The following is a 14,330-nucleotide window of genomic DNA, read 5'->3' on the forward strand; positions in this document are numbered from 1 at the left end:
CCTCTCCAGGCTCAGATACAAAGAGAGAGGGGTTGACGTTAAAACAACCTCTCTTCAACATTAATCCAGCCAACGTGATTCTCTGGCAAAACTCCGCATGAAGAAAGGAGGGAAGGGGGGGGGGGGGGCAAAAAAAAAAAGGGGAAAAAAAGGTAAAATTGGTCAGCATTATCGTTTTCTAAAACCGGGTGGCATATATCCATGACACAGATGTCCTGGGAAAGGGGGGAGAGAAGTTACTTGTTTATTTCAGTTTATATTCAAGTTTTCTCCTTTGTATCTCCTCTGTCCGTCCGTGCGTCTGTCCGTGGTGCCCCCCCCCCACCGGTCTCAGACCTTGGTGATCTGCTGCTGCTCCTCCTCGAAGGGTTCGTTCTCCGGGTCCGAGTCCGTGGTGTCGGAGTAGCGGTAATGGTCGGGCTCGTTGTCGCTGGCGTCCGGCGTGACGGAAGCTGAGGTGCTGCTGGCCTCGGAGTGGGCCCCCTCCTCCACCGTCTTGGTGAAATACAGCTTCACCTGAGGCGTAAACAACAACGCTTAATCACAGCTTCGCCTGAAGTAAACAACAACGATGACAACGACAAGCACAGCTTCGCCTGAGGTAAACGACAACGACAAGCACAGCTTCGCCTGAGGTAAACGACAACGAGAAGCACAGCTTCGCCTGAGGTAAACAACAGTCAGATAGAGCTTCGCCTCCCTCGTACTGACCTTGAAGTTCGGGGAGAAGTATCTGTTGGCCTTGTCCTTGTTGGCCTTGTCTAGGTCATTCTTGGTCAAGGCGAGGACCAGGTAGTCCCTGTCGTTCTCCTGTCCTCCTCCTGACGTCTGGTTGGCCTCCGTCTCCCTCGCCAGACTGCCGTTCTCCACCTTCTCGGAGGTCTCCTCCGGGGGGATGAAGAAGGTGTTCACCCAGAAGTGGAACATCTTGTCCTGGAGGGGGAGAGATGGAGGGGGAGATGACACAGAGGGAGGTGAGATGAAGGAGAGGTGAGACATACGAGCTTAACTCTCACCAGCTTCAACATATTTCTTAGCCCAACTCCCAAGCAGAACCTCACTGAACATCAACACGAGTCTAAACTGCGGGGACTGATTTGGTGGCCGGCTTCTCCGCCTACCTTCTTCATCATCTTGTTCTGCTTGTGGAAGAACTCCACCTTGATGTCTCCACAGACAGGGAGTGGCTGGGGGAACTCAAAGAACACATACTTCTCCTCCCGGCGCGTGTGGGCCGGGTTGGATGTGTGGATCTTCACCTTTAACTGGTACACCACGAACTGGGGGTCTGGGGTGGGGGTGGGGGCGCGCAGCACCACAAGAACAACAACAACGGTTAAACACACGCAAGCAACAACACATCGGTGCCCCGTGAGGCGGACACCAGACGTGGGTTGACATGCTTTATCGGACGCTAGTTTACAATTGCGGCAAGTTTGATTTAGCTTGCTTTGCCTACCAAGTCAGTTAGTAAAGATGGCTTTACTGGAAAGCCCAAACTAAATCAAACGTACCCTCGAGTATTATGAAATAATACTCATGTCATGTTTTTACGTGTGAGTGAGTGGGAAAGAAAAATAGTTGTATTTCAGGACCCGGTTGTATAGTGGTATTGGGACCCAAGTCTGATGGAAACAACAACTAGACTGTGATGTGTTGACCAGATGGTCGGGTGAGAAGGGAGGACAGCAGAGAGAGGGAAGGTGCATAGATCAGATACACCACTGCCAGAGAGTGTGAGGTTATACAGAGGGAACAGAGGTACAGGGTGATGCTCAGGGCCCTAGTCTGATGGGGGGTGGCAACAGTCCTACAGGGTTCGGCCGAACACTTGACAACAATTCTACGTCTAGGTTGAACATGTATATGTGATGAAAAGCTGCTTTTACCCCAGTGCCAATTCCCTTTTCTGAAGCCAAGTGGCATCTGCTCACTCTTGTTTTTAACAGAAGAGTCCCCTTGGAGAGAGAGAGAAGTTAACATACACACACACACACACACCTGGGTCTACTGAGGGAGGATCAACAGGGCTAAAGAATACTTGCGCGCACACACTCGCACGGACACACTCACGGACGCACGCACGCGCGCACACACACGCCCACACGCAGCCTGCTAGCTAGTCTATATTACACACAGTCAGCCTTCTTCCAGGGCCATATCTGATGGGGAGGCAGGGGCGCTGGGTCGGGGCGGGTGTGTGTGTGTGTAAACTGGCCATGTCCTGGAGGCGGTGTGTGTGTGCGCGTGTAAACTGGCCATGTCCTGGAGGCGGTGTGTGTGTGTGCGTGTAAACTGGCCATGTCCTGGAGGCGGTGTGTGTGCGCGTGTAAACTGGCCATGTCCTGGAGGCGGTGTGTGTGTGCGTGTGTGTAAACTGGCCATGTCCTGGAGGCGGTGTGTGTGTGCGTGTACGTGTGTGTTCAGAATAGGGCCCTTTAAAGGCACAGTAGTAGGAGAGAGAGAGGGCGTGGGTGTAGAGCAGAGCCAGGCGGAGTGGTCAGGTGTGTTTCCACAGCGGTTCGTTTCGGGGAGGAAGGAAGGAAGGGAGTGGAGACGGCATGCGACCACGGCAACCCAGGCTGCGCACAACGGTGAGGGGGGCGGAGTCGGGGTTAAGGGGCGGAGTCGGGGTTAAGGGATGGAAAGAGCACGCTCCTCAAACTACTCGGCACACATGGAGGATAAAAGGCGAAGGAACAGAGAGCTCTGACCGGCCGGAGGAGATGGGGAGGAGAGGACTTACTGCAGGTCCCTCCGCTGAACATGGGCACGGTCTCGAACACCATCTTGTGGAAGAGCAGGGCCACGGGCTTGTACTCCAGCTGGTGTTTGAGCAGGTAGCTGTAGTAGTACACATACCGCCTCTGGCTGGGGATTGTCACGCCCTGGACGGATGGAGACACACAAACGCACGCACACAAGCACACGCACACAACACACACGCACACACGCACTGGATGTATTGATCTAGTTTGGGTTATCCACATTTCAAAGGATGAGGCTTGAATCACCGGCACAACTTATGTCATGTTTTTATGTGTATGTGAGCGAGTGGGAGAGAGTGTGTGTGTGTACGAGTGTGAGTGATTGAGTGCGTGTGTGTCCGCCCTCCCCCTACCTTCTTGTCTCTGGTCCTGACCTCCCCGTAGAAGTCGAGGGCCTCCTGAGCTTTGAGGAACTTGCCGCGGTGCAGCAGGTAGGCGCAGATCATCACGCCCGTGCGCCCCTTCCCGGCCTTGCAGTGGATGGCCGCCACGTGGTTGTCGTCCTCACTCAACCACTTGTCCAGGTCCTCGCAGAAGGGCTTGATCAGCTCCAGCTGGGGGGGGTTGTGATCCTCGAACGGATACTGTGCAACTGGAGGAGAGAAACAGGGGTGGGGGGAGAGGGAGAGATGGAGAGGGGAGGGGGAGATGGAGTGTGTGTGTGTGTGTGTGTGTGTGTGGGGGGGGGGAGTGTGAGAAAGGAGGGGAAGAGGATGGAGGTGGAGAGGGGAGACGTAACAGATGAACAGAAGACGGGAGAGACATTGTTCAATTAGACATTGTCATTGGTGTAACAGTGCCATGCATGTCCGTGCAGTCTGCATGAGAGCAGTGTGTGTGTGTGTGTGTGTGTGTGTCTCACCACGGCAGTTGAACTTCGCAGTATCATAATGGCGTTCCGCACATCTAAGGGAAAGAGAGAACCCATTTTACACATGGACACCTGCATTCTTTCATTGACTGATGATCTGTCCATCAGCACAGCTACAGTACACACACGCTAAATAATGGCATAATGAAGAACAGTACTACTTACAGATTATAGATCTTGTAGTGATTTTTGTGTTTGGAGTCCAGGAACCTACAGGAAGAGAGAAGGGGATAATTTATTGTCCAGTACAGAACAAACACATCTGATTCTGATCCTTTTCAATGCAAACTTTAGCTTATGTCACACTTAATTGCTTCCTATGACAAACCCTGGATGTTGCTTTGTAATGATCAGAATCAGAATTCATTTTATTGCCATTGTAGTTTTTCAACATACTAGGAATTTGCTTTCGGCCATAGTGCATAACATGGAGACAACATTGGACAGGGTGCAGGGATGAGACAGGACAGTGCAAAGACAGGACAGTGCTAAGAGCAAGTACAAAATACTTGTATAAAATAATACAAGATAAAAAAACAATATACAAACTGTAGTGCGGTCAGTATATACAGTGTGTAAAAGTGCGATGTGTATGTGAGTGTGTGAGCATGTGAGCCATAATGATAGTCGGAGTCTAGAACTTATCATCACAATCTCAACACAAAAGTCAAGATTTGCAATTAGAATCACAAAGCAAATAGAAAATATATTAGCAATATCCAGGTACAGTATATGAACAGTGATCCTTTTGCCAACACAAATGGAGCCTACGGCGCTCTATGCAGAGTGCTGACAGAGGTCAGGCCCAGTTCATGGGTGGCTTGCAGGTCACCTCACTGGGTTTCAGTTAAAACACAAGAAGCCCTCTCCAGAAACAACATGTCAGCCCCTTTGATCCAGAAACCCAGTGGAAAAGGATCTTGCAGGGGAGCTAAGACGGCAGTGTCCACATTTCCTTCAGCCCTGGGTAAGTTGAATATTTAACATCTATCAAATGTGTTTAGTTCTACTTGAGTGTAAGCCATACGGGCCAGGAGTTGTTCCTTGACAGGACCCTTCCAGCGCGATCTCCACAGTATTCTATCGCCATGCAAACTTTAGAGGCTTGCCCATGTGTGAGCTGACCACCGGCTGGCAAGCATTGCATGCAAACACACACACACACAAACTCCCAGGAGAGGAACTCACCGAACAACGTCATCAATGTTGTTTCTGTAGACACCCTCTAGTCTTTCGGCAGGAAAGCCCATGGCTATAATGTTGGGATAAATATCTGATAGAACCAATTAAGGAACCAAGGTGGTCATACACCCACAGCAAGGGAAGCACACTACATACACACAAGCACCAAATCATATTAGGCAGTAAATATACACAAAACCCCCTTCTGAATATGAAATCATAAGTCCTCATAACAGTCTGTACAGTTAGTATGGTATGCATGCTATGGTTAGGTGCTGCCATATATGACTAAGGAGTCTGTAAAAAAAAAAAAAAAAATATATATATCATTAATGAACACTGCACATGCCAATTATATACTGAACAGCTACCATCTCAATGCACAGAATTCACCTGGCAAACCTCTTCCCAGGACAGGTTACCATGCACTGCAGTCTGACATAGCGGGGCAGGCTGTTACAACACAATTAGTCTAACCAGAGATATTGGTCTAACTTGTTAGCCAACTAGTTTTCTCATTTCAAACACGCCAGTATAACATGGCCTCCATCAAAATAAAGCACCCATCAATACTATAGTCCAGCTAGCCAATGCATTTTGCATTTCAGGGGACAGATTCTTCCTTCTAACTTCAATCTCACGTTTCTCATCGGCAATCAGTTGGAGCTGCGTTAGCTATAGCTCGAACATTCTTCATAATATTGCTGCTGATGCAATGGCAATACTGCGCTAGATACAGCAGGCTGGCTGATAGGCTTTGTACTGCAACACATAGATCAGCTACAATATATTATTTTACCTAAGATAGCTAGCGTTATCTGACTGACTAATAAACATTGTACAATTAATATTAGATTAGCTGTGTTGACTAGCTGACGTCAGTCCATCCAACGTCGTTAGACAAACGAGTGGACCGTCTAGCAAGACATATTAACGATAACCAACAAACGTTAGCTAGCTAGCTAATAACTAGACTATCGCACAGCGAGCGTTAGCGCTGGCAGACGGAGACGCACGCAGACAGCTAGCATGCTAGCTTTGCCAGCCAATTCACGGAGCAAAAAAAGGATACAGGTCAAGTCCAAGTCAAATCCATCTTCTTGATATCTTCTTTTATTTCGACTGACGATTTCTTTTATTATCGCAGCCATATCTGTGGCTGGAGTCTTTAGGGTCTTTAAATTAAGAGAAAGTATTTTTGCTTTTGAATGAACCGCTGCCAAAAGATCTCTCCACAAACCCGCTGTCGGTTGACAGCTAGCTAATGGTGGCTAGATGGCTTCTGGTGCTGCTACTGGGTCATGGGCCTTACTTCGTTCCTCCACAGCAGGCCCGGCTTCCCGGATCCCACGATTAGACACAAAACACTCCACAATAAATAGGTTAGGAATTATCCAACTTCCGAAATGTTGTATTTCAATAGAGTCCCAAGTCTCTGATTGTGTCAAAGCCGCCGTGATTAAGACGGAATAGTGGAGAGAAACCTCTCCGACGTCCCTTACCCAGAAATACTGACTGACACAGCTATCGAACGCATATGCTAACGGGCAACATAGCTATCCAACGTTAGCTAGCACTAGCTACCAGCTAACATGTCGATTCTTCCACAGAGAAAAAAGAGCTATTGTCGAGTCATTCGTGTAAACGATCCACGTAAAATATTTTAAGAAAAATTGACAGCCTCCACCTGAAAATTATAGCTTCTTGTAAATTAAAACAATTACAGCTATACTAGCTAGCGTTAGCTCCCGTTCTTCCCTGACACGTCCCTTTCCAAGCGAGCTCTCTAACTGACTCGTTTCTCCAGAGATGTGTTGCCAGACTTGATCAACTTTCCAGTTGTATCAGTGTCATAGCCAAAAATCCGCACAATCCACTAAAGAGTTCAGGACGGTTTTAGGTTTCTTGATTTGGATTGTCTTGTGAAGCTGCTTGTCTAGTACGCGCATCATATAACGTTATCTTATTTTAGTTGGCTATGAATATTAACCAGCCCGTTGCCATTTTAATCGCACAATGACATGAAAAGAATCCCTAGTGGTCGGGAAATTAACAAATCTGGCAACCCACTCCTACAGCTACACTCGCAAACCAAACGGTGACTTCCATTATGGCTTCCGTTCCAATTGAGAAAGTCTACGAGATATCATGCCGCAGTGTAGAATAGGTCCTGAAATACGTCTTCAGTTCATTCAATCAGTAAAATAATACACATAATGCATTGGCAACACCATAAAATATATGCTTATATTGCTTATATAATTTAAATTCCAAAGATATTTGTGTCTGCGTAGGCTTTATTGTACAGAGGACTGTACCCCAGTCACGTGTTTCATAATTGGGGAAGTTTCCAATTTTTCATTCTGAATCCATGATGACATATCTGAGACTTTTCATTATGTAACCAGCAGCAATATACTATGACGGGAACCGTCTAATGATTATAGCTCAATATCTGACAGATATAGCTCCATACTCCCTGGAGAACATGGTTATCATGCCGGGAGCAAATCTTTAACTGTAGCCTATATGTATATTATCAAGAAGTTAAAATACAAATAAAACATTTATAGTCAACGGGAGAATTTGACTGCAGTCTAGACTATGGTGACCATTCTATTTTCTATCCAGGCAAGACTGTGAGCCAAGATGCATCCTCAAATGTAGAACTTTACATAGTTATTGACCATGGTATAAGTGTGCACTGTCCAATGACTTCTGAACTCTGTACACTGGTGCTACGGGGACGAGTTGACATATTGTGTTAGGGCGCCATCTGGCGGATTTGTTTGGACATAAACACCGGTACATAAATATTGTAGTGAAGAGGTTGGTAGGAGTGGAGGCTTTATACCTGGTGCTGGTCACAGTTACCTTACCAAAAGACCATTCAACGATGATCATTGTGTTTTTGACCCATCATCAGGTCAGATGAAGCCGAATATCAGAATTTCATTTCACGTATTTACTCCAAACCGGTAGGGGGCACCAACACCTGTCATGTGCAGAGAATGCGGTGATTCCCAGTGAGTCACACACGAGACGTACCGGAAGAATCTGTGGTGCCTACCTAGGTGAGTGACGACTCGACAGCTAGCTATTATGAAGGTTTAGTACTTTACTACATAATTTAAGTACCGCTGTCTAATGTTTATTGATGAATTTACTGCATAATTTACCCAAATTGTAAGATGTTGTTTACTAAAGTAAGGACATTTGGCCTTCAATGTAATGGAGCCACGCGGCAGCATGCTAACGTTAGCTGGAAGGTCATAGCTGAGCTTTAGGTTTGGCGACGTATCTAACATGCAATTTCCCAGGAAATGAGAACGAAACTAAATGTCGCTCTTCACAGTTACTAGCTACACTATTTTGTCACCCATAATGTTACATTAGTGAACTGGCAGCCATGAACGCCGGCTGCCCCTGGAGGAGGACGGCTTGGAGGGGATAAATGCAGGGAACAATTTCCACCGGCGACCACCGAAGACGTGTGTGCTGTGTGTGTCGCCCTTCACTCAAGTGTGTTGTGTGATCTCGTGTGGTCAATAAAGACCCTCGAGGTCCAGAAATAGTATTATTTTTAAATCAGAAGGGACACACACATGCCCGTTAAGTGAAGTCGCTAAGGCAGCATCTCCAGCTTGCGTCTAGCAAGTCTCGGTCGTGAGCAGGCAAGGCACCGCAGCGCTGGTTTCTGGCTCTAGCTAGTTAGATTGACTCTCCAGACTAACAGACTTTCTTTGCACATTGAACTCGGGGGAGGCGGTGTGTTAAAACATTCTCACTCATCTGCCAGATCTCCGAGAAGATGGTGCTGAAAGAGATGCCTACCGAGAACCTTGCCCGGCCGCTGGGTCGGAATGAAGTGATCGGTCTCCTATTCCGGCTGACCATATTTGGAGCAGTCACCTATTTCACTATCAAGTGGATGGTTGACGCCATTGACCCCACAAGAAAACAGAAGGTTGAGGCCCAGAAGCAGGTGAGATGTGAATATGATAAAGCCTATGACCAGAGCCAGTGAGATGGACGTGCCCTGGGTAACATTGTGTACCACGTTGTCATAGAGTGTGACTATGTCACCGTCCTCTCCTGCAGGCTGAGAAGCTGATGAGGCAGATCGGAGTGCAGAACGTCAAGCTGTCGGAGTACGAGATGAGCATCGCCGCACACCTGGTGGATCCTCTTACTATGCAGGTGGGAGAGGAGCTCAGTCACTCACCTGAAACACTCAGGCCCCTTTCAGAACTTGTTTGATGATTTACATTCTATAGGTCTAAAGTCTGCGGTATATTTGCATTTAACTATGCATATTTGTACAGAAGATGGCGTTCCTTTGGAAAGTAGGCTGCGCAGGTCCACAGAAATTAACGTGCTGCAAAATATGCGCTTGTCTACGCGTACGCATCAGAAAGTATACCGCAGGCTCAACACAATGTGGACTATTGGGACAGGCTTCCGTCATGCTATGACTACTCTGATGCCCTTCTGCACAAGAACATGACCTTCTAGAGTCTTCCAAGAGGAAGTCTGTCTCAGCGAATGAGTTTTGCTCTTCTCAGATCACCTGGAGTGACATCGCTGGTCTGGATGACATCATCACTGAGCTGAAAGACACCGTTATACTTCCCATCCAGAAGAGGCACCTGTTTGAAGGATCTAGACTGCTTCAGCCCCCTAAAGGTGAGAGTCAAGTCCACACGCATGTGCGCACACACAGACACGCATGCACTCCGGTGTGTGGTTGCACCCGAAACTGTGCAAGTGTCTTACTTAAGGCCAGAAGAAAAAAAATCACACCTTAAAAATTAGCTTCCAAAAGCGTTCCCTTGTTACAAGTCCATGTCAGCCCTAAGATTTGAACCAGCAACTCAAGTCTCCTAACCATGCTCCTCTGCTGCCAGGTGTGCTGCTCTACGGGCCGCCGGGCTGTGGAAAGACGCTGATCGCCAAGGCAACCGCCAAGGAGGCGGGTTTCCGCTTCATCAACCTGCAGCCGTCCACATTGACGGACAAGTGGTACGGCGAATCGCAGAAGCTGGCAGCCGCAGTCTTCTCCCTGGCCATGAAACTGCAGCCCTCCATCATCTTCATAGATGAGATTGGTATGCAGACTGGACACTTGGTTCTCCTCATAGCTGCTTGACCCTGAGAAGCACTGTTGGTCTGTTTCTGTGGATCGATTCACGGAGGTGTGATTGGTTGTAACGCAAACCACAGCAGTGGTGTATGCTGCATTCATGTGGCGTCAGAATAATTAGAAAAATGCGGAATAATGGGACAATTCTCATGAATGCTCCCTCAAGTCGGAAAAACTAGTCAGCAAGTTGGCGGAAACTTGCCGTCTTGTGATGTCATAGGCAGGAAGTAGCGGACAAAAGTAGGCTTAACGTTTACCTTTGGTGGTAATAAATTCTTGCAACGACTTGAACACAATTCAGAAGAACAACTTCACAACTCGGGGAAACTGGACCACCCGAGGAGCATGTGAATGCAGCGATAGGTAGTTACGATTGTTGTTGTGTTTCAGACTCGTTCCTGAGGAGCCGATCTAGTTCAGACCATGAGGCCACCGCCATGATGAAAGCCCAGTTCATGAGCCTGTGGGACGGGCTGGACACAGACTTCCACTGTCAGGTGCGTCTCTCTCTCGCTCTCTCTCTCCCCCCCCCCCCCTCCATGGCAGCTGCTTCTGATTTGTAGCTGTGAGTGTGATGGACCATATCTGAAGGGTCTCTCTTGGTTTGTGTGTCTCCCAGGTGATTATCATGGGGGCCACCAACCGTCCTCAGGACCTGGACTCTGCAATCCTCAGGAGGATGCCGACACGCTTCCACATCAACCAGCCTGTGAGTGGGAGGCAACCTCTACACCCGACACATGGGATCTTAAGCCTTGCACAGAACCAGGAAATGGCCTTAAAAGACAATTTCTTTGGGTTTTCTTTGGTTGCACTAGTGTGAGTTCTAGATGATCAGATTCACATTTTCTTTTATTTTTTGTCTTTGTCTCGTCTTAAATCGAAATCCGTAACTTGGTCAGAGTGCAATGTTGTGTGTGCATTATTTCCCTGCGATAACCATCATTTATAGCAGGATAATTACCTTATTTGCTTTGCTTACACTAAACGGTAGTAGATATACTGAAAGCGAATCAAAGCGATCGTATGCCTGATCACTGACGTCTGCTCCCTCCCTGCAGAATGGCAAGCAGAGAGAGCAGATCCTGAAGCTCATATTGGAGAATGAAAGTGTAAGTTTTGCTGCGTTCCGTTTGTCTGGGAAGTGGTGAGATGGGAGGAGGGAGAGACGGAGAACGACATCACCCACGAGGTCACCGCGGTACAGTAGATACCAACAACAGCTCAGAACAAAGATGGACGTCAGCTAGCTTTGTTTACCAAACCAGTAGATAACACACTATGCGGTATTTTGCGCATACAAAACAGGTCACAAACATGTCCTCAGATAACAGTTGGGGAATATGACTGTGTGTACGACTGATTTAATGAGATACAAGTGCTAATAAAACAGTATTACTAAGTTTCACCTAGTTACTTAATTGTTCACGACTTCCAGAGCTAACTGGGGGTTGGGGCGAGTGGTACGAGTTCACAAGCAGAGAAAACAAAGTCGTGAGGAGCGTTCCAGTTAAAACTGCGAGTAGTATCGCGTGAATCATGACTTCACGAGCCAAATGGAACGCAACATTCCCCCGACGGGCTACTGTCCTGGTCAACAGTATGTTGTTGGTTCTCTCAGTGAAACTCCCCGTCTGTCGCTCCCAGGTGGATTCGAAGGTGGACCTGTGCGACGTCGCCAGGGATACGGACGGCTTCTCAGGAAGTGACCTCCGAGAGCTGTGTCGGGACGCGGCGCTGCTCTGCGTACGAGACTTTGTCCACAACAGCCGCGCCAACGACAGGTACACACCACCACTTCCTCTTCCTGCTTCCTGTGATGGCGTGATGGCGAAATGGCGTTTAAAAAAAACATTTGTTGGGCTGTTTGCTACCAAACGTAGGCTACAGTACGTTATCCTAGTCCAGCTTTGCTCGCTCCAACTCTCGCCCCAACCAACGTCTTGTGTTGCGTTTACAAAGGAAAAATAATATATGCTTGCTAAATGGCGTGCGTGCGTGCGTGCGTGCGTGCGTGTGTGTGTGCGTGCGTGTGTGTGTGTGTGTGCGCTTGTGTGGCAGCCACAGCACAGGAGCGGAGGAGAGACAAAATGCTTGAAATGAAAAACTGTGTGTCATGAAGGACTATAACTTAAGCTCTGCCATCAGCAGATATTGAACTGTGTTGTATTATGCTGTCAAAGGTTAGGATCACTAACTGTCATTCTCCTTGCCCCCCCACAACCTTCATCTTCTCATTCTCTCACACACTCACACATACACACTCTCACACACACACACACTCACACACACACACTCTCTCACACATACACACTCTCACACACTTCCTCCCTCCCGTGATCCCTCCAGTGTGGAGGAAGACTACATCCGCCCCATCCAGCAGCAGGACCTCCAGAAAGCCATCCAGAAGATGAAGAAGTCCAAGTCAGCTGGGGGCCAGTGTGTCCTCATGCACGCTGCTCTGGACTGAGCTTCTGGGAAGTGTAGTCCATCACCTTCTGTTTGTCTGTCTGAGCTGGCCTGTCTGGGATTCTGGGAATTGTAGTCCCATCGCTTTCTCTTAGTCTGCTTGTCTGTATAATATTATGGTGAGGGGGGAACCTGAGGGACTCTGCTTCCTCTAAACAAAGCAATACTGGTTTAGCCCGCGCCACCTCCACCCAGACCCCTCCCCCCCATCCTGCTCAGCTGAGCAGCACCGGTGACGCTCCGTACGTAGTAGACATACAACCTCTGTGACTACTGAGCTGTGCTACTGGACCATGGTATACGTTCACGTCGTCCCTTCAAGCACACTTCCAGAACAGTGATGGCCGTGTCCCAGCCTGGCTGCGCCCCGACACGGCTCCACACGGGCTCTGCAGGGTGGCTAGTGGGAAACCTCTGTGTGTGTAAATAACACATCTGTGTCATCAGGGCTAAGTATGTTCAGTGGAATGTTTTGGAGGAGTGCTATATATATATCAACAAAAGTGTGTTTATTTTATATATATATATATATAGTATATATATTGTATATACCATTATATTTCACATTGTGAATGAGACGTGACACCTTTTTTTTTTGTCCCTCTTATTTAATAGTTTGGTGTGATACGACAAACGGCACTATTCTCTGGTTTGTCATAACTACTTTATACCATGTCGGATTTTGTCAGGTTATGAATAATATTTGCTTTTATCATACATTCATACGTGTAAATTAGCTCATTTTATATCAGAAAACAAAATAATGTCTCTCAGCTGTCTGTTTGTGAAGAGAGAGGTTTACAGCTACATGGCCTTCGATAGGATCATAGTAACTCGGTAGTACTTCAGCACCGTGCTATCAAAGCTGCTACCCAATTAAATAGGGTAATAGATGTTTTTTTTTAATATTCATTGTTCATGAAGTGTACTTGTTATCTCAAAGAACCGTCAGGTGAGGCGACCTGCCGACTGTCAGGTTGTGATCATAACCACGGGTTCTGAGTGTTTGTTTTTTTGGTGCTGGCTAGCCACTGAACACACAATGAGAAGACAGTGGACCTCAGAATGTGTTCAGTAGTCTCGCAAGCCAATGATCTCTCTGCCCCCGGCTTACAGCGGCATGCCCCTCCCCTCTGCCTTGTCTCTGATGCCCCTCCCCTCTGTCCTGTCTCTGATGCCCCTCCCCTCTGCCCTGTCTCTGATGCCCCTCCCCTCTGTCCTGTCTCTGATGCCCCTCCCCTCTGCCCTGTCTCTGATGCCCCTCCCCTCTGCCTTGTCTCTGATGCCCCTCCTCTCTGCCCTGTCTCTGATGCCCCTCCTCTCTGCCCTGTCTCTGATGCCCCTCCTCTCTGCCCTGTCTCTGATGCCCCTCCTCTCTGCCCTGTCTCTGATGCCCCTCCCCTCTGCCCTGTCTCTGATGCCCCTCTGCCCTGTCTCTGATGCCCCTCCCCTCTGCCCTGTCTCTGATGCCCCTCCCCTCTGCCCTGTCTCTGATGATGTGTCTCATCGAAGTCGTCCATCAGTCGTAGAGGTTTGATTATTGTAACAATTACAAACGTCCAGTACTTTTCAGCAGAACTCTGAGGCTTTAGTACATTGGATAAAGATCTGTTGTCCTCTAATCTGCTCACTGTCAAGTGTGTGTGTGTGCGCGTGTGTGTGTGCGCGTGTGTGCGCGCGAGAGAGAGTGATAAAGTGGAAGTGAGATGTGGATTTTTTTGTGACTGTAGTTGATCTGTTCATCATTGTGACTGCAGTATTCAAATTGACTTCAGTTTGCATCTTTTTGTTTCAGACCATTTTGTGTAAATATTGAGCTGATGCGCTTTAGTTTGAGCCTGGTTTCTTAAGTACGGCAAAATAAAATAAGACTGTCAACCATAGTTCTCCGTGTTAG

The 14,330-nt window shown here is 47.9% G+C and overlaps 2 protein-coding genes across 4 annotated transcripts; one reads left to right on the plus strand and one right to left on the minus strand.

Annotated features, from left to right (window-relative positions):
• Nucleotides 1-222: 222 nt before the first annotated feature.
• ptenb (phosphatase and tensin homolog B) lies at nucleotides 223-6,579 on the minus strand. Of its 2 annotated transcripts, XM_084455934.1 has the most exons (10): nucleotides 5,894-6,579; nucleotides 4,828-4,912; nucleotides 3,805-3,849; nucleotides 3,631-3,674; nucleotides 3,122-3,360; nucleotides 2,747-2,888; nucleotides 1,890-1,958; nucleotides 1,122-1,288; nucleotides 712-933; nucleotides 223-516 (listed from the first exon to the last, which is right to left on the minus strand). In XM_084455934.1, exons 1-10 carry the CDS (start codon nucleotides 5,970-5,972, stop codon nucleotides 331-333), a joined length of 1,278 nt encoding a protein of 425 aa, XP_084312060.1. In that variant the 5' UTR covers nucleotides 5,973-6,579; the 3' UTR covers nucleotides 223-330. The 2 variants fall into 2 exon arrangements, with proteins under 2 accessions (XP_084312060.1, XP_084312061.1); XM_084455935.1 differs by lacking the exon at nucleotides 1,890-1,958.
• Nucleotides 6,580-7,874: 1,295 nt separating this feature from the next.
• atad1b (ATPase family AAA domain containing 1b) lies at nucleotides 7,875-14,303 on the plus strand. Of its 2 annotated transcripts, none has more exons than XM_084455837.1 (10): nucleotides 7,875-7,895; nucleotides 8,621-8,806; nucleotides 8,923-9,021; nucleotides 9,387-9,507; nucleotides 9,729-9,929; nucleotides 10,355-10,461; nucleotides 10,584-10,673; nucleotides 11,026-11,076; nucleotides 11,612-11,748; nucleotides 12,314-14,303. In XM_084455837.1, the coding sequence occupies exons 2-10, from the start codon at nucleotides 8,633-8,635 to the stop codon at nucleotides 12,432-12,434; spliced, it is 1,101 nt and encodes a 366-aa protein (XP_084311963.1). In that variant the 5' UTR covers nucleotides 7,875-7,895; nucleotides 8,621-8,632; the 3' UTR covers nucleotides 12,435-14,303. The 2 variants fall into 2 exon arrangements, with proteins under 2 accessions (XP_084311963.1, XP_084311962.1); XM_084455836.1 differs by lacking the exon at nucleotides 7,875-7,895 and adding an exon at nucleotides 7,901-7,929.
• The last annotated feature ends 27 nt before the right edge of the window (nucleotides 14,304-14,330 follow it).

The sequence above is a fragment of the Borostomias antarcticus genome (genome assembly GCF_949987555.1).
Source record: "Borostomias antarcticus genome assembly, chromosome: 22".
Classification (NCBI taxonomy): domain Eukaryota; kingdom Metazoa; phylum Chordata; class Actinopteri; order Stomiiformes; family Stomiidae; genus Borostomias; species Borostomias antarcticus.

Coding starts and splice junctions, on each gene's coding strand:
- ptenb (XM_084455934.1), bottom strand. CDS start 5,972: ATGGCTGCGATAATAAAAGAAATCGTCAGTCGAAATAAAAGAAGATAT. Junction 4,913..5,893: donor ATTTGACTTGGACTTGACCT/GTATCCTTTTTT, acceptor TGGTTCTATCAG/ATATTTATCCCAACATTATA. Junction 3,675..3,804: donor CACTACAAGATCTATAATCT/GTAAGTAGTACT, acceptor TCTTTCCCTTAG/ATGTGCGGAACGCCATTATG.
- atad1b (XM_084455836.1), top strand. Junction 10,674..11,025: donor GCTTCCACATCAACCAGCCT/GTGAGTGGGAGG, acceptor CCCTCCCTGCAG/AATGGCAAGCAGAGAGAGCA. Junction 11,077..11,611: donor TCATATTGGAGAATGAAAGT/GTAAGTTTTGCT, acceptor TGTCGCTCCCAG/GTGGATTCGAAGGTGGACCT.